This window comes from Peromyscus maniculatus, chromosome 1 (genome assembly GCF_049852395.1).
Source record: "Peromyscus maniculatus bairdii isolate BWxNUB_F1_BW_parent chromosome 1, HU_Pman_BW_mat_3.1, whole genome shotgun sequence".
Classification (NCBI taxonomy): Eukaryota; Metazoa; Chordata; class Mammalia; order Rodentia; family Cricetidae; genus Peromyscus; species Peromyscus maniculatus.
The window spans coordinates 179,832,169-179,856,492 of NC_134852.1; the positions used below are offsets into that span (position 1 = coordinate 179,832,169).

Consider the following 24,324-nt stretch of genomic DNA (forward strand, 5'->3'; position numbering starts at 1 on the left):
AGCAAAATAAATAAGGAAATAAATAAAACAAGCACTTAGAGGCAAGCAACACATGCAGAACAAGCAAGAGATTAGTGTACATGAAGAGGCAACTTACATGGCTGTTGAGAAGAGAGCTTCTGTGAGTGGACAGACCGTCAGACTTTTGCAGCGTCTCAATCGCCATTTCAATCTGATAATAGATGTCATTAAAAAAAGGGCTCAAGACAAGATAGTAATAAAAGGCTGACCAGAAATTTTTGATCGATTCTTAAAGTCTAATTCATTCTTCAATGATGGCTAATGAAGAGCTATCACTAAATGTGTTTTCCCCAGCTTTCCCATCCCTAGAGAATGAAATATAATATGCACATTAATAATAAGCTCAATTATAATAGTAAACCTTTCTGAACACTTTGTAATTATAATCAGTATGAAGATCCAAGGATCAAGAACCCTGGTAGATTGTTCTAGTTATAAGAAAATATTTTTTACTTGCATAGCTCAAGATGTGGGATATTGGCCCCTCTCTATATAGCCTCACTCCTAAAGCATATTTAGCATTTGTTCTGTTCTGCCACAAAATGAAAATCATAAAACAAAATCGGAGTTTAATACGCATTAGTATTTTAATGCAAGTTACAAAAACCCTTCATTATGCCTAAAAGCTAGTAAATCTACACATTCCTCTTTTACTCTTGCATTAAAATTTGGGAGGGAAAGGTCAAGTGAGCATTCAGATGTGACTATGGTCTCTATATTATATTTTAGGACATGATGATGAAGCAGAAATATTAGAATTAACAGCAGAAAAAAGAGAAGAGAAAATAACTCAAAGCCAACAAAAAAATGGACAAGAACAGAATCAGTTACATTCAGTGTAACCCCAGCACACCATGGGCAATCACAAAAGTCTCCTTAAGCAACAGCTTCCAGGGACAAATCTGAGGCACTCTTGATGACCTCACATGTAAGGCAGCTGTCCTTCAGTTCACGGAACTACTGCACATTCTATTGAGCCAGGGACTAAATAGCATGCATTTGGGAACTGAGTTATAGTAAAAGTAGCTAATTAAAAATATCATTATACAATCTGAGAAGACAAACTTCATTAATTTTTCACACTATGAATCCATCAACAATTCAGTGTAAGCATTTATCAATTCATAAAGATGTACAATAATTTATTCTATAGTTAGCTATTTTTGAGATCCTAAAACCAGGCAAAGTGGCTTTTAAATTATTCCCTACAGCAGTTGAGATGGTAACAAAATTAATATTAAACTCAAAAATAAACAGAAAAAAGTGATATTGTGTATGTTAAAAATGATCTCATTTTAGAATACACAATGTGAATGAAAGGAGCAAATATTTTTTGCCAAGATGCTAAACTAAAAAAGCTTGGTATTCTATCTCATAAAAGGATAAATAAGTGCTCTTATTTTCAAAGGGAAAGAAAGAGCATAAGATAGCTGAAACATTCATGTGATTATAAATCATTTCTAAGAAGAATTTGCTCAAAATTGTACTTTGCTAGAATGCCTACAGTTTCTTTAAAGTCTGAGGGTAGGAATTTTGAGGTGAAACTTCAGTTTAATAAACAAATATAAAACGATCCCTGATTTTTGACTTTATAGGTTTACATGAAAGGTAAAAATTACCAGAATTCTAACAGCTGAACCCCGCTCAGGAACACTCCTTACCAAGGGTTTCTGAGGCAGCAGCTTCAGTCCGATCTGTCAGCAATGGGTTTCCTGCGGGAACTATTTGTGTTGCTGACATGGCTACAATGGCAGCGCCTGATTCCAGCTGATGCCCTAGGAGGCCAGGTGCTCAGGCAATGAGCCACTCCACTCAGCCTGTCTTCTGGTTCTGTCTTATTTTTTTGTGTATGCTGAAGACTGCTCCCAGTCCTTCTACTGAGCTATATATGGTGGTCCCCTTGAGCCATTTAACAAGAAACTCCGGGAAGGTGGCAAAATGGCAGGGAGAAACAGATCCAACTGCATCTACCAGGACAGATACACTGCCTGTCTTGGGAGTGCTGATCCTTCAGAATACAACTTCTGAGAATATGACCAAAGCTGTGAACCCTCAATTCAGACAAACTGTACTTAAAAAGAGTTATAGACCTGTACACATTTTTCACTGTTTAAATATTCTCTGAGTTTAAAATTCATATTGAAAGAGACATATTCCCTAGTGAAAAACATGAGGAAAGTGTATTCTAGGAAGCAAGAGCTGAAGCAAGTTAGGAAGCAAAACGGCACAGGGTGTGCTCATATTAGGAAAATGAATGCAGCATGTGGTGTACACACACACACACACACACACACACACACACACACACTCCTATGAGTTAAACCAAGAAAAACAAAGTCATTAATATTTTGAGGGAAAGTGTATGAATGTTTGAAAGGTAATTTCAAATAAAGGCAGGAAGTGGGTTTTGATTAGAACAGTGGGTTTTGTTGCTCATGGGGCTAAATGTACCTTACAAATGTTTATGAATTGAATAGAAACTTTAAGCTCGAGTAACATGGAAAACTATCTACATTCATATTCCAGACTTCCAGACACATCATTACAGGAAAGCTGAACATTTTCTTTGTAGCATGACAAAAAAAAAGGGGGGGGACAGCAGGGCATAGTTAGAAAACCAAAGCTATCTGAGCAGGCAGCTGAGAGCAGTTTACGATGACCACAATCAGAGAAACCTGATCCCAGCAGAAAACACAGGCAGAGCCCCTCACTGTTAGTTTTATTGTGACTGACTCAACTTGTGAGAAAAGGGAAGTTCTACAAAAAATTGTATTTGGCATTGGGGTACCTGGAGGAATGGGAAAGGGGGTGGTTAAAGCACATATAGGTGTCCCTTACCTCCTTCATCAAACATGAGATTCTCAAAAGACATGACTCCACTGAATACTTAAATGGGTTTTCCTCAATTGGGAAAAGGAACCATAGGAAGCCTGGAGCACCTGTTAAAAGCTACACTGGTTTATTGGCTTCCGGGCTAGAAAATTGAATGGCCACTATGACGGAAGAGCTTGACTGTTAACAGACTGTACTAAGAAGCACCCATGATAGCACAGTGCACCTCGTGTGTGTGTGAGGCTGTTAAGGAGGAACAACTAAGGGGAAGACAGACTCAAAATGTAACAGGCCTTCTCTAGGTTCAGAGTCCAGAGAGATAAAAGAGGGAGATGAGAAAGTTCACACTGACACAGTCAATCTCTTTCTCTTTCCTGTTCACTGGAGAGGAGACTGCTCCAACACACTCTCCCATACATGATCACATGCCTATACTCAGAAAGAAAGCCCGGCATGGCTGCACGCCTGCCTCTAACTCCACTGCTGTCAGGAGTGGAAACCAGAGGATTACTGGGTTTGCTGGCTGCCAGGCTAGCTGCAGGTTCAATGAGAAACTGTTTCCAAGGAATAAGGCAAGAGAATGATAGATCAGGACACCCAGTGGCATTCTCTGGCCTCTGTGGGAACAAAAGGCACCCATATTTCAAAATACATGTGTGCATATACCACATATATAAACCAATACACACACACACACACACACACACACACACACACAAACATACACACATACACACATACAAACACACCACCACCACCACCACCACCACCACCACCACCACCACCACCACCACCACCACCACCACCACCACCAATAACAACAACAGTAATAACAGCAACAACAAAATTGAAACACAAAAACAAAAGAAACTGTATTTTGCATCTGGAAAATAGGATACTTGTTTACACCTAAGGAACTGGCTGGACCCCACCCATTCTAAGGCTCAAGGGTAGGAAAGTTTCAACTCATTTGAAAGGCTTGAGGCAACATCTGCTGTGGCCCTTGCTGCACAGGACTTCCTAGGAAAGAACTTGGGTTTTTATTCAGCCTGCTGGGCATTCTGAAGCTACTGTAGCCAGAGGACAAGAGACCCAGGCTGGCATCCAACCCTGATACGCCCACATGATGCTAGTTTTGCAGGCATACAGAATATAAGAGCTCCAAGGCCAGGGAGGATTCTATCCAAATTTCAATGGGACTTGATGATGGTGAAGAAGATGAAATGGAGACCCCTGAGAGTATGGTACTCTAGGAACACGGAATGTCGTTGGAAGAAAGCTTCCATCAATGAGTACAGATAACTTTAACAAAGAAAAAAAGGTAATGAGGGCAAGCAGTAAGGCTGCACGGTCCAGGCTACCCAAGTGCTATGGAGTTTACATCACCATACAACGCCAAAGCTGACAGGCGTGGGAGCTCTGGGACTTGACGCTGCCATGCTGGGTCTCAGATGTGTTTGGGTCCTGTCCCTCTTGACTGCACTCTTATTTATGCAACTGCATGCAGTCCGCAGTACGTTTTTTAACTTCCAAGTTTGCCTTCAGCCCCAGAGACTTGAAACTCGGACTTTTGAGCAATCTTAGAACTATTAACTTTGGAGACTTTTTTGGATAGAGTAAATGCATTTCATATTATGAGGTAGTCATAAGCTTTTGGAGAACAGGGGCAGAATGTAATCATTTGAATATGAAATGTCTGCAGAGGCTCATGTGTTGAATTCTTGGTTGTTAGCAACTGGAAGCATTTTGAAAAGTGGTGGGAATGTAAAGGGATAGAATGTAAAGAAGAAGGAAATTGAGTGTTCATTCTTGAAGGTGCTGAGTGGTTTTTGATTGCCTATTCTTTCTGCTTCCTGGCCATCATGAGGTAATTTACTCATTCATAAGCTCCTGGCATCATGGGACCAGGTGACCACAGGCACAAACTGTGAGTTATAATAAATTTCCCTTCATTCTCTTTCTCCTCTCAAATGTTTGTCATAGCAACAAGAATTTGCTTTATACAGTCACACATGTAGTAGAAATGACCATGTGGCAAAAAGGATACTTACATGTGGCTCCTTTAATTCAAGAAAAAAAATGCATGTACTTTGTAAGGTGGACAACACGTTTAAAAATATATCAAATGTGCAAATGTTGCAGGAGACTAGAAGAGTAAGTAAATATTCTGAGTTCTCAGGAATTGGGATTTGACAATCAGAAGTAAGGGAGATAAAGTACTTTCCATTCAGCATTGCTCCTACAAAGATTCAACAACACCTCAAGGAAGTGGACACAGTATTTATCATCTAATAAGAAAGAGAGAGAGCATAACAAACATGTAGCTCAAAAGTCAGGCTGAAAACATTTTCATCACCAAAAATACACTGCCTCCCTGGAATCATGAATAAGGTGGCAGTTTCCAAGCATGCAGAGCCACACTATGTTACTTCCAACAACAACAAATCAGTATCTCCAAAGGAACTTCAGAGAAAGTCCCACCTAGGTCCCGAGTTAAAGAAGACCAGAGTGGAGAGAAGAGGGGCCAATGATGCTTGGATGTTAAGAAAAAAACTACATTTCTATTCTTTGTTCATACTCAAAAAAGAGGCCGATAATGTATTTTCTAAAATAGTATAGTGTCATCGAAACAGAAGTAACGTTTCACTAGTACAATTATATTCTGTGTGATAATTATCACTCTCACTGCCTTCAATAAAGAAGAATGCCTCTACTGGGATGGCTTCTTATTTTGCTGAGCTGCTACCATACCTAAGTGCACAGAGCTCCCTGTAAATGCTGTATGACTCAGCATATAAGTGCCCCCCTTCTTCCTGCCTATATAATAATTAGGTGCTGTGTCATGACCAATCAGTGCTTCCCGCCTATAACCCTAAGGACTGTTATATACCTTACTGCTGAAACAATAACATGAGCTGTCTTTCTGAAGCTGACTCCCAGAAGTTCTTTCCATCAGACTCAAGGGCTTCGGACCCTGCTCACTGCTTCTGCCCTCGTGGGCTGGTAGCCAACCACCCCCCGATGAAAAGAAACACAACTATGTTCTAGAGAATATAAAAAGTCTTCAGTTCCTATAAATATTCAGTAAAATGGCAGTGGAGAGCTGGCCCAGTAGTTAAGAGCACAACCTGCTCTGGCAGAAGATTTGAGTTCAGTTCCCAGCATTCACACCAGACAGCTCATGATCATCTATAATTCTATTTCCGAGGGATCTGATGGCCTCTTCTGACATTGATGTGCATAGACTATATGCAAGCAAAATACTTATACACACAAAATCAAATAAATAACTCTAAAAAATTCAGAAAAATCTTCTTAAACACTTCTGGTGTAAGGAACTGAGAGGTTAGAACACAGTACTTATTTTGGAGCAATTGTTACTGCCAAGACAACAAAACAAAGAGGTGGTAAGTGTTTTATAATTCACACAGGACAAAAAAACAGGATCCCTCTGACATGTATTTACATACACATTCATGTACATCTATGCAAATGTGATAACATGAACAACTGAACAATTATATCATCTTATTTACGATTATTTTCTTTATAGGTGAAGGCATATTCTCTTGACTCTTAGATGTATTTTCAGCCTTTTTTTTCTCATTTGATTTTCACAACCACCTCATAAAATACAATAGGCATATTTTCATATTAGATAGACATGTTTCCATAGAATACGTCTATTTTAATATAAGAAAACTGAGGCTCTCTGGAACTGAGGGACTGTCTTGAGATTGCATGGGCATTCAGTTTGCTTGGAATCCAAGACTTATCACTCTAAATCCAAACTAATTTTCTTTATATTTGTGAATTTATGTTGATTGTCAACTTGACAGTATCTAAAAACCAACTAGAAGACAAGCCTCTGAGTATGTCTATGAGGATGATCTAGATCAGGTTAGCACCTAGGCATGCCTATAGGGAATTATCTAGATCAGGCTAGCCTCTGGGCATGTCTATAGGGGATGATCTAGATCAGGTTAGCACTTAGGCATGCCTATAGGGAATTATCTAGATCAGGCTAGCCTCTGGGCATGCCTTTGAGGGATCATCTAGATCAGATAATGGAGGTTGGAAGACTCTGTAACCTCAGGAGCCCCTCAAGGGTGGAAGTAATGGACTGAATCCAAAGGGGAAAGTGGGTTGAGAGTAAGTGTCCATCTCCCTTTGCTTCCTGACTATGGATGCAATGTGATCAGCTGCCTCAAGTTCCTGCCACTGTGACTGCCCTGACAAGAGGGGCTGTGAGTCGAAATAAAGCCCTCCTTCCTTGAGCTGCCTTTCAAGCTCTCAAATTCTGCAAGTAAAGCTTAATGTGCTATTTGACGGCAACTGGAAGATAAGAGGGCTTGAGAGAGAAAGATGGCCCTGAGAGATGCTCAGCAATTAAGAGTACTGGCTACTCTTCCAGAGGACCCGGGATCAATTCCTAGCACCCACATGGCAGCTCACAACTGTCTGTAAATCCAGTTTCAGGGACTCTGACACCCTCACATATATGCAGGCAAAACACCAATGCACATAAAATAAAATTAAGTCAAATGAAAAAAAGAATGCTTGAGAGAAACGGGAATGGGAGAGCCCTGGATCCCGAGATTTCAGAGGGGAGGAAGGACTGTATAGGGAACTAGACTAGAGGCCATTCAGGTTATATGCTGAAAAAGAATCTGACTTTATTCTGCTTTAGTACAGAAAACTTAAGCAGAGCTAAATCGAAAGCTAATGGCTTTTTTTGTGTAAGAAATATTAAGGCAGGATAGAATTCAGTTTGAAGCATGGTAATTATTCACCATACTTATCTATGTTGACAGTGAGAAAGAGCTGGATGGGGCTGGAAAGATGGCTTAGAATTCAAGAGTGTATCCTGCTCTTGCAGAGGATCTGAGTTCAGTTCCCAGAGCCCACATCAGGCAGCTCAAAGTCATGAATAAATCTAGCTCCAGGAGGGTCTGACTTTCTCTGGCCTCTATGGAAACATGAACTCATGTGCATAAACACCTACACATAGACCACCTACATACACAAAATCAAAAGTAGAAAAAAATAAATCTCAAAAAAAGGAACAAGAGGGGCAGAAAGATATTTTTTAAATGTGCAGTTTGTCAAGAGCTCAAAATCGCAGCCAAGGCCTGTGCTAAAACAGAGGCTGTAATGTTAAAAAGGAATTAGCCACTAAGCAGCAGGGCAATAGCAGAGGTGACCTGAGGATAAGGCTCCACCAATCAAAGGCTAGCACTTATGAAAATGCAAATTTACTTGATAAGAGCAAGACTAAACTCAGAATGCCACTGAAGGGGCTCCCTAGCCACAGAAATCATCTGCCTAGGGAAGTGTTTCCTTAGGGACAGCACACAGGCTGATACAACTGTGGTCCAAGGTAGCTAAGTTCCATCCAAAGTCAGCAGCAGAACCTGGGTAGCATCTTCTACAGGGGAGGGGTTTTTCTCGCATGAGAGATGTAAGACTGAGGGAGTCATCAAGTCTTGTACCACTGTTAACAGTTATCTATTTATTAGGAAATGTAAGGCAGGGTCAGACTCCCTTTAGAGCGGCCCCAAGAGAGCACTAGGTAAAGATGTGAAAATGAAGCTTGACTTGCAATGGACAATAAGAAGAGTGGAGGTGCCAGAACCAGGGAATGTCTGCTAGGAGAAGCTGCAAGCACAGAGAGGAGGACGCCCACAGGGTGGAGGATGCCCACAGGGTGGAGGATGCCCACAGGGTGGCTGTGTGGAAAGAAAGCACAGAGAGTAGAAAACAAGCAGAGCTCACTGCCATGACATAGGTATCACTTCAAGGAGCTTTGATTTCAGTCATATATGTATCCATACTACCACAAAGATAGTCAAATATGAGGGCATACTGACGTGCACTCGTGAACACAAGTCCTGGATATCAATGTCTCGTGGAATCTGAAAAGTTTCAAATGCCTTGAACGAAGTAGTTAAATCATCATCAGTTCAGGCCAAGTGACTGAGTATTTTCTAAAGATCTATGCGGAGTCTTTTATTTTTTCCCCCTCAAGAGGCCTGAGAAATACACAAAGGACTATCTATCTTCAACCCAGGAAACTAAGGCGCTGGCTACAGTATTGCTTTTAAAATTGTAACTTTAGGGAAAATGTTAATCAATATGCAGTGTTGATACAATATGAAAAAGAAGCCTAACTGAGAGAGATTCAAAATAGGCTGCTGATTTAACTCTTTAAAAAATCTGAAAATGCCCCGAACACATCTAGCCAGTTCTACTTTACATCTTGGTTCAGAAAATAATTAAGGGTGACAACATTGCTGGCCATTACAACTATGCACTTAGAAAACACACATTTTATGGCCTGCAAACACTGTAATACATGAAATCTTTCCAATTTTAATTCATTGATAGTTTCGTGACTTTAGAGAATTTGTAAAATTTATGAACACATGCTGTGGTGGTTTGAATAGGAATGGCCCCTATAGACTAACGTGTTTGAATGCCTGACCCATAGGGAGTGGCATTATTAGGAGCTGTGGCCTTGTTTGAGTAGGTGTGACCATGCTGGAGGAAGTGGGTCACTGTGGAGGCGGGCCTTGAGATCTCCTATATGCTCAAGACATGCCCAGTGTGTCTGTTCACTTCTGCTCCCTAAAGATTAAGATGTAGAACTCGCAGCTTTTTCTCTAGAACTATGTCTGATAGCATTCCACACACCGTGATGATAAGGGACTAAATCCCTGAAATGTAGGCCAGCCCTAACTAAATGTGTTCTTTTATAAGAGTCACCATATCATGGTGTTTCTTCATGGTAATAGAAACTCTAAGACACATGTTCAACCTGAAGTGTGATACTATTTTATTATTATTACCTGAAGTTCTTCTGAAAGTATTTAGGAGAAAAAGAAGAAAACATTTGGATCAGAAATGTATATATATCAGATGTGTTCTGATAATAGTTGGTGTTTAAATTTAGATTGTGAAAGCATTGTCTTTGTTGGGTGTGACTACTCTGTTAACTTACAGCTTCACCATCTATGAGGCTGATATAATCAGATTATGATGATATAACCACTAGAGAAGCCAGGGGCTAGAATTACCCTTTATGACTCTGCTGAGTTAGCATTAAGTGACAGGGTTTAAGATCAAGCTTATATTTGCAAATGGACCTAGCCCTTTCCAGTTTGTTCTGATCTTCACTATTGTATGTAGTCTATATAATCACTGCAATAGCAGTGATTACTATAATTTGTTAGGACTGCAAATTCTGGGCCCCTTGCCAACAGTCACTAAGTCAGAGCTCTGGGAATGGGGTCCACTGATGCTCCCTGGAGTACCTACTCACATTGGAGGAACACTACACTACAGTGCAATCAAAGGTTGTTTTTCCCCTTTGCCAGAGTCAGAGTGTCACTATTACTGAAGCAGCACAATCAGGCAAGTGCTCTATTTAAAGACAGACTTTGAAGTCTAAGTACTATATGGGTTTGTGCTTTTTTTTAAGGCTTTGAACTTTCATTAGCAAAATTACTAGAAGACAACTATGATTTTGGGAGTCAAAAATTAATCAAATAAAAATTTTTAAACATTAACCTTCAAATTTAAAAATGATATAATGAGAGGATAAAACTAACCAAAAACACTTTCAAAAACTGTAGTCTGATGTGTTGGTTATGGATTTCAACTCTTGTTTTAAAGGACAAGCTTTTAGTGATGGAGCTAGTTCCACTGACATATTCTATGGAAACACAGCACCAGGTCATTACAATTACTGTTGAAGAGAGCAGCTAAAACAACCAATTCAGTGGTTCACAGAGAGAAGCTGTAGGACTGTTCAGTGGTAGAGCACAATTTATCATGCATGTAACCCTTAGTTCAATTCCAGAACACACACAAACACACATGTGAAATGTTACAAATATGGAATAAGAGGATAATTCAAATTCAAATACATGAATACAAAGATGTAACATTCATTGTCAACACAAAATTCTGGATATAAATAGTTTTAAGTTTTTAATTAAATTTAGACCTTATTTCATTCTTAAAACTTCCAACAGTCTAATCATGGAAGAATATCTGAAATGTGAGATTAAGGGCTAATGTCAAACCTTAATACCTCAGAGATAGTCACTTTTTAACTGTAAATTATAACTTTGTTCCCATTATATTTGCTAACATTGCTTACATCTAGTACTATTGACTCTAGAGTTTGAAGCTACCTCACTAAATCTCTTAAATGGTTTCATCTGATTCTCCATAATTTATCAGATACCATCCCATCAACTCAAATTCTGATGTTTTTAATTTCCCTTTCATTTTTATATTTTGTTGCCATCTCTTGCTTACTGCATCTTTCCTGTACATTTTAAAGCATATTAAAGAAATCACATTATCTGTGTGTGGTAGTATATGTGTGTAAACCTAGCATCCAGGGCTCTGAAGCCAGAGGAACAATAGCCTGAGGATACCTTGACTATAAAATAAGAGTATTAAGAGAAAAAGTGATCGTACCTTTCTTTCTTATAAGTCAAATGGAAAACTCACAAAACTTATACCAAAAAGTCTGAAAATGAATGTGTAAAATTATTTTTTACAATCTGAGACTGCATTACAAACCTTCTAGCTTATGAAATTTACTGCAGTTAGAGTTGAACCCTAGCTACAGAAGCAAAATACAACACAATAAAGGAGCTGCTTCTGTGGCTGGTAAACACAACTGTAGCTATGCACACACCAAATGCAGTCACATTGCATGTTGTGGAAGCTGAACTTATAAACATGAGCACATGAGAAAATCCCACTCTCTAGAGAACTGTTAATTATCCATATGCATGTGTTGTATTTCCCCACTAAATCAGAGAGAAGTATTAAACTTTATGGGTCTAACATTAACTGTGATGTTATAAAAAACTTTGTTTTATATATCACCAATATATTTCACACTTTAGCTATATACCAAATTTTTAAGAATGAAATATTAAGTTAGTGTTTTTTCATTTGAAAATTTATAGTAATTTCAACAAGTAAATTTGAAGTTTGATTTGTAAATGGAAGGAATATCAAGACAAAAACAATACAACCAGCCAAGAGGGACACAACTTACTTTCCTATCTACCAGCACTAATAATCTTAATTCAGAATTTATATGAAATAAAATGCAGCTATTTCTGAAATATTACAATATACTTATTTTTTCTGAAATGCAGCTACAATATGAAGTACCTCCCTTCTCAAATAAATTAGTCATTACTGTAACTTCTTTAAAAATTCAGGGAAATACTGTTTGCACAGAAGACTAGAGACCCATCATTCCATTTGTCTTAACCTTCTGGTTTGTCAAGATCTCTAGGAATGGACTGTCCTAAGCCTTAAATGTAGAATTACTGCCTCTAGTTCTTGTCTGCTTAAGGCTGGAGCTGCTGGATGGGACGCAGAGGAAGAGATGGGGACTACAGGCCAGTCAAAGTCCTATTTAATTAAGACTTTAAGACGAGGTCCCAGAGTCAATTATGTCAGTCAATTATGATTCTGCACTGGAAGCAGAAGACTCCTGATATTCCATCTGAACATTTCCCTTGAAGGCTCCGTTTGGTCTTAGCAAAAGAGAAATGCTGAGATCATGTGTGCTTCTGCTCATGTGAGTACTGTTTTCTTAAACACTTAAGCCAGCTGGAACACTAAATCATTTTTATACAGTAGGAAATTTGACTTATAATTATACATATTCCCAACTTTAAAATTATCTTCTCCCCAGCTTACCCTTACAGAAGACAAATAAATTTTGATGTTATGTGACTACTTTGTTTTTTATATAGTTGTAAAGCTATAGCTCAAAGATGAATATCAAATATTTCTCCTTGGGTAAGGTAAAATAGATAAATCAGCTATGTTTAACCTAACTATTTTTCATAAATATAAATAGCCATCTATACATTGATATAAAAAGTCCTCTAAGTCATCGTTAGAGGCAAAAAAAGAAAAATCTTTTTGTTTTCACTTGTGTGAAAATTGATTAACTATTCTACTAATATATTTATTGGGATATTTCTGACTGAAACTTAAAGAGTTGGTATCACTGACTGCTCCGGAGAAGACAAAAGACTTCAGGGCTGAGAGGCAGACATAGCATGCAGGGTAGTTGACCTTTTCAATGTACAATTTAAGAATGCTTGAATAATTTGTATAAAAATTAACAGAAATTTTGAAATGAAACAAATGGCCACTGCGTCAACATCCACAAGGGAATGAGAAGGCAAATGGTTTTCTGGGCAGTTAAACATACTTATTGTTTTAGAAAGAGCATACTTTATACTGGATACATGAACAATTAAAGCACCGGAAAAAGAAATAAGAACATCTACAATTCTAAACTGAATCGGATTTTGCTGCATTATATAAATCAAGCTAAGTTTTATGTATATAGTAGTAGTTTCTCCACTGAAGTTTCTCCAAATAATTAAGGTATATTATATTTTACATTAATTAGAAGAGATATAAAATATTACATTCAACATATTCTCTGTGTGCTTTTTGGCAGAATCTAATATTACCAAAAGCTTTTAAATGTATATAATAATTATTACAAATAGATCCTAAAATTAACTTTAAATCACAGTCTTAAAAATGCCTAATGAAATACAATTTAGTTATGAAGAACAAAACAATAACTGAATACACAATACAAATATTACTTAATAGAGGAGTGAGAAAAGGTTCTTAAATCATATCGTCATTTACTGTTTAGAAAAGCATAAGATATAATATGCTGTTATGAGCACAAAAATATCATTGCATTCACAAGTTTTGCTCTGTAAATGAAGACTGTGTTTTCAAAGTTCTAAAATTCTATAAACGTAGATGCTACCAAAAACCCCAAGAACTTCAAATAAAATGAAGGAAAGCTAGGGACACAGTCAGAGAGAGGGGTGTGATCGGCTCAGACTCATGACAAGAACCAACTCCCATACCTTAAGGTCTATGAAATAACAACAATAGATCCCTAATTTCATTTGAAAGGAATCTAAAACACTTATTCCCATTACAATTTAGCTGAACTCATATCTGATGGTGATCCAAAAAAACTATTACTATTTCTTAAAATTCTTAGTATCAGCAGAAAAATGTCTTTTATGTATGTATTTTTATAATATATATGTACATATAGGTATACACATACATAATTTATAAAGTATGGGTTCTTAATGACCACATGATATAGTAAGTAAAAGGAACAGTAGTATTGTCATCAAATATGAATACTAATAATTTGTACCATAATATATTCTTATATAAAATTCATTGCCATTATAACAAGCCAAATATGAAGTATTAAATCACCCTAATAAAGCTTGTTTCATTTAAAGTTATAAAGCTAAAAGTAAGTTATACTTGAAATAAAAATCTGGATTATTCTACTAATAATCCAGATGACTGCAGTAGAGTAAGAATGTTTCTGATAAACATGTTTTACTCTAGGAGGAAAGTATACCAGGAGATGGTAACTGATTTTTCTCTACCGTGGTATCTATGTGAAATCATCAACCTTCTTCAATGGCATGCCATAGAAGCTATTTGCACATTAAGCTTTTCTTAAGATATGTTGAATATTTCTGTACAGACACAAGTAGATTGTATAAGAGCATCATCAATAAAGCTATTCTGAGGACCAAGGCAGGAAATTGCTAGTCAGAAGTGAGTTGTGGTGGTGAGCTGTCTTAACTAGTTTCCAATCAACTGAATGAAGGGAACTAATGATGCTGCTGCACTCACTCTCTGCTCTTCAGAAATGGCCCAGGTGACTATGGTTGGCCCTTGTTCTCCAGGACTGTTCATCACATACCAGATATCCGTTATTTAAGATATGGTATTAGTTGTATACAACCTATCAGAACACTTTTGTGTACTTTCTTTAAAAAAAAATGAGGTGTGTGTGCATGCGTGTGCACATGTGCATGCACATGCTCGTCCACATGTGGAGGTAAGAGGGCAACTTTTGAGAGTCAGTTTTCTCTTTTCTCTATGTGAGTCCTGAGGACTGAATGCATGCCAGACTGTCTCTATCTTCTCCAGACTGTTTATAAGACCTAACACAACATAAATATGCTATGAAAATAGTTAATATACAACACCATTTGGGGGAGAATGGCAAGCAAAAAGTATGTACATGCCCACATTTTTTCCCAAGTATTTTCGGTGAGTTGGTTGAATCCCTGGAGGAGAGATCTGTGGCTATAGAGAGGTGACTCTGTTTTCTGCATTTTGGCTAAAACACCAGGGATTCCTATAGTCAGTTATATTAGCTATGCTACACGTTAAAGGCACAACAAGACCAGTTGGAGATGCTAACTTAAATGGCATACAGCATATGGCCTGATGTGGAAAGACGGGCTGCCAGACACTGTGCTCACAGATATGCCTAAAGGTTCTATGGGGACTGAAAAAGACACATGACAGCAAGAAGCACCTACTGAAAGCACGCTGATTTCTAATGATCAAAACAATGAAGCAAGGTATTGGTTTTCAGCATTTGGCAAGAGGAGAATAGTAGGGAGCGTTCCAGGGGTAAATAACAGTTAATTTTGCTAATTTGCTATAATAAAATCAAACTGTAAAGTGGTAAGAGAAATCACACTGTAATTTGAGCTAATATGTTCAGCATTATTGAGGTGGGATGTAAATCAAATATATAGCTTGGTAATAAATTTAAAGAAACATAGTAAACACTAGCAGATGTATATAGATAGGTTTAGATAACTCGTAACTATCACACGGTTTCAGTGAGGGCCTATACACCCAAAATTTCTCTTCTTAGTCAACTTTTATATGTTTTTGGCTAAAAGTATTAATGTAAAAAGAAAACAACCCCAACCCAAATCACATCACACTCATAACTCCCCAGAAATAGATATTTTAAGTGCAAATTTTTATCTATATCTATAGTAAATTGGTATTTCAAAAATAGTTCCAACTATTCTTACTTGCTATAACTCAGTTATTTATGGGTTTATTTGACAAACTGATATAATGATAAATTATTCCAAAGTTGTATAGTGGAAGCTCTAGGAGTAATGTCATCTTGCATACTCTGTATAGAAAAACAGCCGGGCAGGGGTAGCACCTTTAATCCCAGTACTAGGGAGGCAGAGCCAGGCGGATCTCTGTGAGTTCGAGGCCAGCCTGGGCTACAGAGTGAGATTCAGGACAGGCACCAAAACTACACGGAGAGACCCTGTCTGGAAAAATGAAAAATAAAGAAAAACAAAGGCATCCACAGTAAAAAACTATAAAATTAATCCTTTTAATATCTATAACTATATATAAACGACCTGAAGTACAACATTTAGTTAATTTAGCAACAGAGCTTACAAATTAAGTAAACATTCATTAAGTTGTTCCTGGGAAGACTTGGGTAGCTAGAACTGTTGTGAAGGCAAATGGGAATGGCTACAAGAGGAGACGTAGGAAGAATGAGGGCATAAGGGAGGCACGTCAGCGTGAGAGAGTCGGTGAGGTGAAAAGGAGACAGCACAAAGGCCTTGAGAAATACAGGATACTTTCCCTACCACTGGGAATGGCATTTGACATATATCATAATAGGCATGTTATAAACTACTGGTACCATTTTCCTTTGGTGACAAATATAAACTTACTGTTTTGTCTATGATATTTCATCATCCTTTTGTAATTGTCATGATTTTAAAAGCTAGAATGAAACCAAAACTTACTGAGTATAGCACTTTGTTTTATTGATAGAGTAATATGGCTAGAGAGGATATGGCTGATTAGTGGTAATTTCTTTATTTTGTAATCTGTATAAACACTTGTATGACTGAAAAATTTAGAAGTGTAAGATTATTAAAAGCATATACATATAAGAGCCAATACATATAAGAAGCACTTCAAAAATATGTATAAAAATGCAAGAAAATATTCTACTCAGAACATCTGTTCTGATGTTGGAAAAACACTGAATTAAATAAAAATAGAGGGTTCTAAACTTTGATTAGGGAAAGGTCACTAATAATGATGAGAGCCTGGACAAATCAGCCCCACAGAGACACAAGAGTAATACAAAGTACATAGACCACCCTGGAGAAAACCCATCAGGTGGGGACTAGAAGCCTCTTACTGATGTTCTTTTCTCCCCAATCCACCACTCCCTCATTCCGTTTCAAGAACAAAGGCCCATGTGGTGGTGACACAATGAATAAAGTGTGTTCACACTGAATTCGAAGGCCCAGCACTACACTCCCCACCTCTCTGCAGTGTTAGGGGTGGAACTCAGGACCTGGAACACACTAAGCACTGTCATGATGCTACTGAAGTACAGCCCTGGCCTCACAACCACTATTTCATATGAATTAAGTAAGAAGTCAATTCCATTGCTCTTTTGTATCAGGTGATCAATCTCCCTTTTCTACATAGTTGAATTTACACCTTGATGATATCAAATGATATATAACTTCCTATATTTCTGAAGCCATTTCAACAAATTAATACTCTCATACTGACATGTGTCATCCTTCTGTGTCAAAATGCATGTTTAAATTGAAAAGCTTGAAAAGTGCTATATGACGATGTGTCTTCACTCTATCATTTGCTCACAGCACCAACACAGGCGTCTCTCCTTGTGAATGAATCATCTGTTACCAGTGCTTCCCAGAATCTTTCTTTCGTATATACAGTGTGACTCTGGCCAATGCAATATAGTACATAGCAACACATCTTCGGACAGAGCCACACAACATAGCCCAGACTGGCCTCAAACTCACAATCCTCCTGTCCCGGCCTCTCATGAGCTAGGATGAGAGGAATGTAGTCCACAGAATTATTTTTAAAAAAATTAAATACTAGCATTAATATAAATTTGATAAAACAAGTACATGTAGTTTTCTATTGTAAAAGCAAACCAGTTTTTAAATGTATTTATTAAAGTATGGTACAGGTGGTATATAATACACCTGGCCTTGAATTCACAACAATCCTTCTGCTTCAATCTCTGTGTGCTAAGATTCTAGCATGAGCCCCCAAATAAAACAAAGTCAGTAGTTACATTAGGAAAATTCATTTCTCTAATCTAACTTTCTATTACTGATAAAAGCTTTCTACTTACTGAATTAGGACATACATGTCAATAATGTTCTTCATAATGCTACCTCTTACATCCTGTAAAGTGGCAGGATATGAAAACTGTGTAACACACTTTGCCCTACTTGAGTCTATGTGATTTGTTTCCCTGCACAGAGGAAAACAGCACACTACAAGCCACAGAAGCCAATGTAAATAAAAGCTCAAACACTTACTGTCGCTGGGGAGGCTCGAGTTGTGTGTGTCACTGAGTGACCAGAATTCTCCATTGAATTGCCAATCAGATAGGTTCCTCCGGAGCTGCTGATGAGCTGTCCTCCTGTGACGCCCATCTGAATACCACCAGTACCCACCATACTGTGGGAGGACACCACGGTTGTCACCTGTGCTGAACTTCCTTGAGTGTCAAAGTAATTTCCTCCAGTGTTTTGGCTGTACATCTGTGTTTCTGTATAAGGATAAGTTGTTGTTCGGCTTTAGAAGGAAAAAAAGAAGAAGAAGTTTACTAGCTTGTTTATATCACGATTGTTCTCTTTAAGACAAATATTTTTAAAAACACATCATTATTGTCCAGCCTTTGAAACCTGTGATTTTGTATTTTTCTATTAAATATTATTCCCATCAGTAGAAGGATTGATTCCTCTTTGAATTAAATGTCATTTTCTTTTAAGGAGAACCGTAACTTGATTCTGTATTGTAGTGTATTTACCCTCCATAGGAGCTCATCTCCAACTCATCAACAGGTCAGTTCACTGCAGAAATCTGTTCACAAATGCTTTCCTTGCATTTAAATGCTCATGTATGTGCTACTGTTAGAAAGACTGAAATCTAACATGACTGGGGACCTGACAAGCCAACCTCTTGTACCACTTCCCATCCATGGTGATCATCCTTCATATCTGAAGAGGCTTCTGTGGATTCCTTGCTTAACACCAAAAAGATTTTGAGCTAAAACACTATCCATGTCTGTGTAGTAGTGCTCCCCCTTGTTAAAGACCATGCCAGCTCTTCACATACTCACTTGCCATCTCTCCAAAAGTCTGGTCAAGCTTCTGCCCTTAGCCTTTCAGTGAAGTGACTTTTAATAAGGTCACTTGTGACCAAATGTAAATACCAGGCTAAAAGGCTCCTTCAGCTCTTGTCTCTTTTTGACCTATTTCCAGGATGACACTGCTGACCACCCATGTTGCCCTTTTCTTCTTTGTCTGTTCTGATTAAGTTTATCTGATTTTTCATTTTCAGTTGATGACATCTTACTGGGATGCCTTTAATTTTTTTTAATGTATAAAAGCCCACAAGAAGTTACAAGACTACAAGAAATATAAAAATGCACAGTCACAAACACTTCAATTGCTTATATCTTTAAATTTTCAAATGATAAACTAACATTTCCAGAGCTTGCTATTTTCTAAGTCGATTCTCTCACGGTTTGGCCAAGCCATGGCAGTTGGGTTTCAACTAGCCTGGTACTTTACCTTCTGTGGCATTTCATTTCCACTCTATATTTGTTGTTTTCCCTCAACCCCCTTTTCTAATCTCCATGTTTCCTGCATGTTTGATAGGCTAGGTTTTGTGGATTCTGCTTTTCTTGTTACTTTAACTTAGACCACAGGCCTTTACCATGTACTACATGATACATGTGTGCTCACGGAAAGCTATCATAGAGTTGGAAAACTCTTTTTATTTTCTAGTTCTAATATAAGAATTTTAACATCTGAATTTTCAATGACCAACACTTATTTTAAATACCCACACAATTCATTGAACATGGAGATGTGGAGCTGGTGCCAACAAAGGGTCTTGATCTCTATGTTCTGCCTTTGGTGTGGTAAATAAAGTATTCTGCAAACTACTAAAAAAGAAATGTAAACACCAATCCAGCCACAAAACCTTTGTCCTACGATTGTTCCTGCCTGCAATATATGCTAGGGCAAGGGAGGCATAGAACTTGTCGGAGTAGTCAATCAATCAATGTCTTATTTGACTTAAGGCCCACTTCATAAGACTGAACCCATACCTGACACTGCTTGGGTGAACAAGAACCAGAGGCTAGATAGCACAGAGACCTAGAGTAAAAGCAAACACTGCAGGTCTTAAAAAAAAGTATCAATAAAATCATTCCTAATGATATTCTGCTATACTCATAGATCAGTGCTTTATCCAGTCATCATTAGAGAAGCTTCCTCATGTAGCAGATGGGAAGAGATGCAGAGACACACAGCCAGCCATTATGCAAAGAGAGAGTGTGTGGGGGGGAGAGTTTCCTTGGAACACACAGCTCTAAATAGGATGTCTTCATCACATCTCTCCCTTCAGAGCTCAGGGAACCTTGTGGAAGAAGAGGCGGAAAGAGTGTAAGCCAGAACCGATGGAGGACACCAGGAAAACAAGGCTCTTGGAATCAACTGAGCAAGGCTCACATGAACTCAGAGAGACTGAAGCAGCAAGTGTAGGGAGTGTAGGGCCTACGTAGGTCTGCACCAGGCCTTCTTGTATATATCACAGCTTTCAGCTTAGTATTTTTTACAGGACTCCTGAGTGTATGAACAAGTGGGTCTCTGATTCTTGTGCTTGCTCTTTGGGGATCTTTTCCTTCTGTTGAGTTGCCTTGTCCAGTCTCAATGTGATGGCTTTTGTTTTATCTTAATATATTTTATTTTGCCATGTTTGGCTGTTATCTCTTAGAAGTCTGTTCTTTTCTAATGAGAGACAGAAAGAGGAGAGGAAGTAGGGAGGAACCGAGAGGAGTAGAAGGAACAGAACCTGTAGTCAGCATATATTCTATCAGAAAACAATCTATTTTCAATAAAAGGAAAAATGGGGGTGGGGCTCTCTGCTATGTGGGCAGCCTCACAGGTCCTTGTTATTCTACACCCTTCATCTGGGGAGAGAACTGTTCTTCCACCTCCAGGTTTTGAAATTAACACCAATGCTTCTCTTATACTGATAGAAGCCAGTTAATCCTAAGAATTCTCTTCTAAATAAACCACGAAATTCTACAAATCTCTTTTCCATTCTCTTAATCCTTAATTCACAATGTTATTCATTATAGTTACATTCTGATTGGTTTTCTTTCTTCAAACCTGGCTCTCTTCCAATTTGCCTCCAATTTTGCTGCTATGGGAATTTTTCTAAAATAAATTTGTGGCAACAAAATTTTGCTAAAAAATCTTGCCATGATTCTTGCCTTCAAAATTCTCCCTTGCCTTCAAAAAATGCTCACATCTTTATAGGAAGCACCAGGGCTGGTTTGCACACAATCTCAGCAAAGCAAGAAGGGTGGAGAAAATGGTCTGCCCTAGAGAAAACTGATCAGCAAAATGGCCAATGTGATGTTACTGAAGAAAACATTTAAGAACATGGCCATAACAAAGTCCTGAGATTGTGTGCAAACCAGCCCTGGTGCTTCCCCTGACCCTCTTCCTTTGTCCTAATCGCCCTTAAAAGTTCAGCTTAAGTTCCTCATCTCAGATTTATTTTATGTGTCCTTGCTTACCACAGTCATTTCTCACAAGCATTACATTTTGTTCTCTATATTTCCCTAACATTCTTTTGCATGGCTAAAATATAGCTTCCAATACACTTACTGTCAATTTCCTCATATATCTCTACTCCCACGAAATTGTGCTTCACTACTATCTATAATCTCAACATAATCCAGTTACATGTTCATTGTGAGTACAATGAATAGCCAATAACTTTAAAGACAATTTCTATTGGCCATAGCATCCAACCTTATTAATTTCAACAAACATTTTTTATATTTAGTTATATCATGAGAAACTGAGTGAAACTTTCTAAGACTTAAAATTTTAATGGGGAAGTTTAACCTATCAAAATACTTGCAATTCACAATATTAATTATAGTTAAGATAAGAGTTTTCATGGCTCCAATGACATTCTGCTACACCCATAGATCAGTGTCTCACTCAGCCATCTTCAGAGAAGCTTCTTCTTTAAGTAGATGGGAACTAATACAGAGACTGGACAATATTCAGAGAATGCAAGACTTTGTAGCACTCAGGACTAAATGGGATGTCTTCATCAAACCCTTCCCTCAGGGGCCAGGCACATATGTGGAGGAGGACTTAGAAAGATCGTAAGAGCCAGAGGAGATGGATGCTTCCAAGGAAACAATGTCTTCCAGACACAACAGGACTGATGCATATATGAACTCACAGAGACTGTGGCAATACTCATGGGCCTTTACAAGTTCAAGCTAGATGGGGTCCCAGCAATGAGAAGGGGAAGTGGACACAGGCTTGCACCCCTAACCAAGAAGCTACCTACAATTAGTATATACTTGCAAAGGAAAAATTAGTCCTCTCCAATGGAGTTTCACTGGGCATATTAACCACACTTTGGTGTAGGCCCTATGCCCATGAGTAGATGGCCAACACAAAAAGTACTCAGTGGTATTTCTTTAGACTTTCTGTCTCATAGTGCTTTCTTGTGTACTTTCTGTCTTTAAGTCTTTTGCTTGTATATTTTGGTATCCACTTTTGTGCTTTTGTGTGTGTATGTGTTTCTTGGTTTTTGTTTGATTTTTTAGAGAGAAAGAGAAAATGTATGGTTTTGGGTTGGTAGGGAGGTGCAGAGGATCTGGGAGAAGTAGGGGGAGGGGAAAAATGTGATCAGAATATAATGTTTGAAAATATTTTTTCAATAAAAAGAGCACAAAAAAGAGATAATAGTTTTCAGAAAGTAATCCACACTAAAAAAATATACCCTCCACAAATAACTACAAAAGATACAGGAATAGATTTTAGTTTAGGACAATGACATAAACAATTATATAACTTAAAAAAAACTGAAAAATACCATTTTAAATATATGTAAAATTCTTATCATTGTTATAATTTCTCAAACTAAAAATCTTCTTTATTTAATAAAATAAAATAGCCATGTTGATTTCACATTTAGATTAAAGGAAAAAGAAGTGCATGCTAATTTGTGTTCACTGAATATATAGTAGCTTCATTTAACAATGGATAAAATAAGACAACTTCGGGTTGGTATTAAAGTATAGTCAAACAAGTTGTATAAATACATTCAGGGTAATAAATACTAACACATGCAAGACATGGCTCTGTTTCTCTTTTTGGAGGCTAGCAAATTTAGCCCACGTTCTGAGTTAAGTCACATGGTAAAAACTTAAGATTCCATACACATCAATAATATACATGAATAACTAAAACGGACTCATCCTGAAAGATAGAAAAGGGGGTTTTAAATTTTCTGTTGTGATTTGGGATTGTATTATTTCAGCTTTTTAGTACTACAGTACTCTTCTTATTCAGAATGGGGACTTGAATGCTGAAGAGGGGCTGATGGAAAAGCCAAAGCCATGTCTGAAGATACCAACACAACATAGGTTAATTCCAGCAGTTCTATGAATGTGGACATCATTACTAGAGCTTAAGAAAACCATATCAAAGGACTTGAATCATTCCATCTTTCAGACGTACCTTCTCAACAGACATCAGTCATACACATGCACTGCAAACAAATATATGAAATCTACATAACCCTCAGTTTGCTATGAAAATATGGCAGTGGAAAGCAAGTTACTTTAGTTTTTACATTTTCTTCTGGCTGGAAATGATTCAGGAGCTAGAACATGACCACAAAACAAGAGAAGGAGGCAGGCACTGGAGATCATGAGAAAGCTGCAGAGTATCATACATGGAACTGCACAATTGGCTTAGCTGTTTCATAGGCACACAGTGGTTAAGACAGGCCATTTCTAAGTGACTATAAAAAGGGATACAATTAGAAAAAGAGGGGTGTGGACTGTCTGAATTTGATTTTGACAAAAAAAACCCCATATATTTAAATGGAAAATGGAGAGACCTTTAAATACTGGGTTGATAAGAGAAGTAGTCCATGATATCCTTGCATGGCTTTTAATCTTTGAGAAGCAAGCATTACCTTGTTTCATGGTGTCCCTGGAGCCCCAGCCAAACCAAAGTCACACACAAGTAATACTTAAGCTCCTGAATCAATGTCAAGAATGTATCATCATCATCATCATCATCATCATCATCATCATCATCACCATCATCGATATTATTGGTGTTCATGAGGCCATAAATGTCTCACAATGTAGTCCAGGCTAGATTGGACTCAAGAATCTCTTATCTTAGTCTCCCACCTGCCAGACAGGCATGCACCACCACACCCAGCTTTGAAGAAAGTATTAAAAAAAAAAAGACACCACCAAGAGAAAAGCAATATATATATAAATAGTTTTCTGTACTTTAAACACTGAGTCTTCATGTATCACAATCAGTTTTTCATACTCTAAATACTGAAAGCATCCTTCATTTCTTGCTTCAGTACTATTTTCCCAGAAATCTCCTAAACATTTTCAAGGAAACGTCTCAGTTCTGGCCTATCAGGTAT

At 37.8% G+C, this 24,324-nt stretch overlaps 1 protein-coding gene across 9 annotated transcripts in view; it reads right to left on the bottom strand.

Annotated features, from left to right (window-relative positions):
• Positions 1-24,324, bottom strand: part of Rfx3 (regulatory factor X3) — a 259,080-nt gene that overhangs the window by 74,942 nt on the left and 159,814 nt on the right. For 6 of the 9 annotated variants that reach the window (XR_013047992.1, XR_013047991.1, XM_006987452.4 and 3 more), the window contains 2 exons: positions 18,135-18,393; positions 98-172 (listed from right to left, as the gene is read on the bottom strand). Coding sequence is in view for 7 of the 9 variants with exons in the window: in XM_006987452.4 (XP_006987514.1) it covers positions 98-172; positions 18,135-18,393 (334 nt within the window). In the remaining 2 variants the exon portion in view is untranslated. The remainder of the gene's footprint in view (positions 1-97; positions 173-18,134; positions 18,394-24,324) is intronic. The other 3 variants (XM_076561780.1, XM_076561773.1, XM_076561765.1) reach the window with 1 other exon arrangement.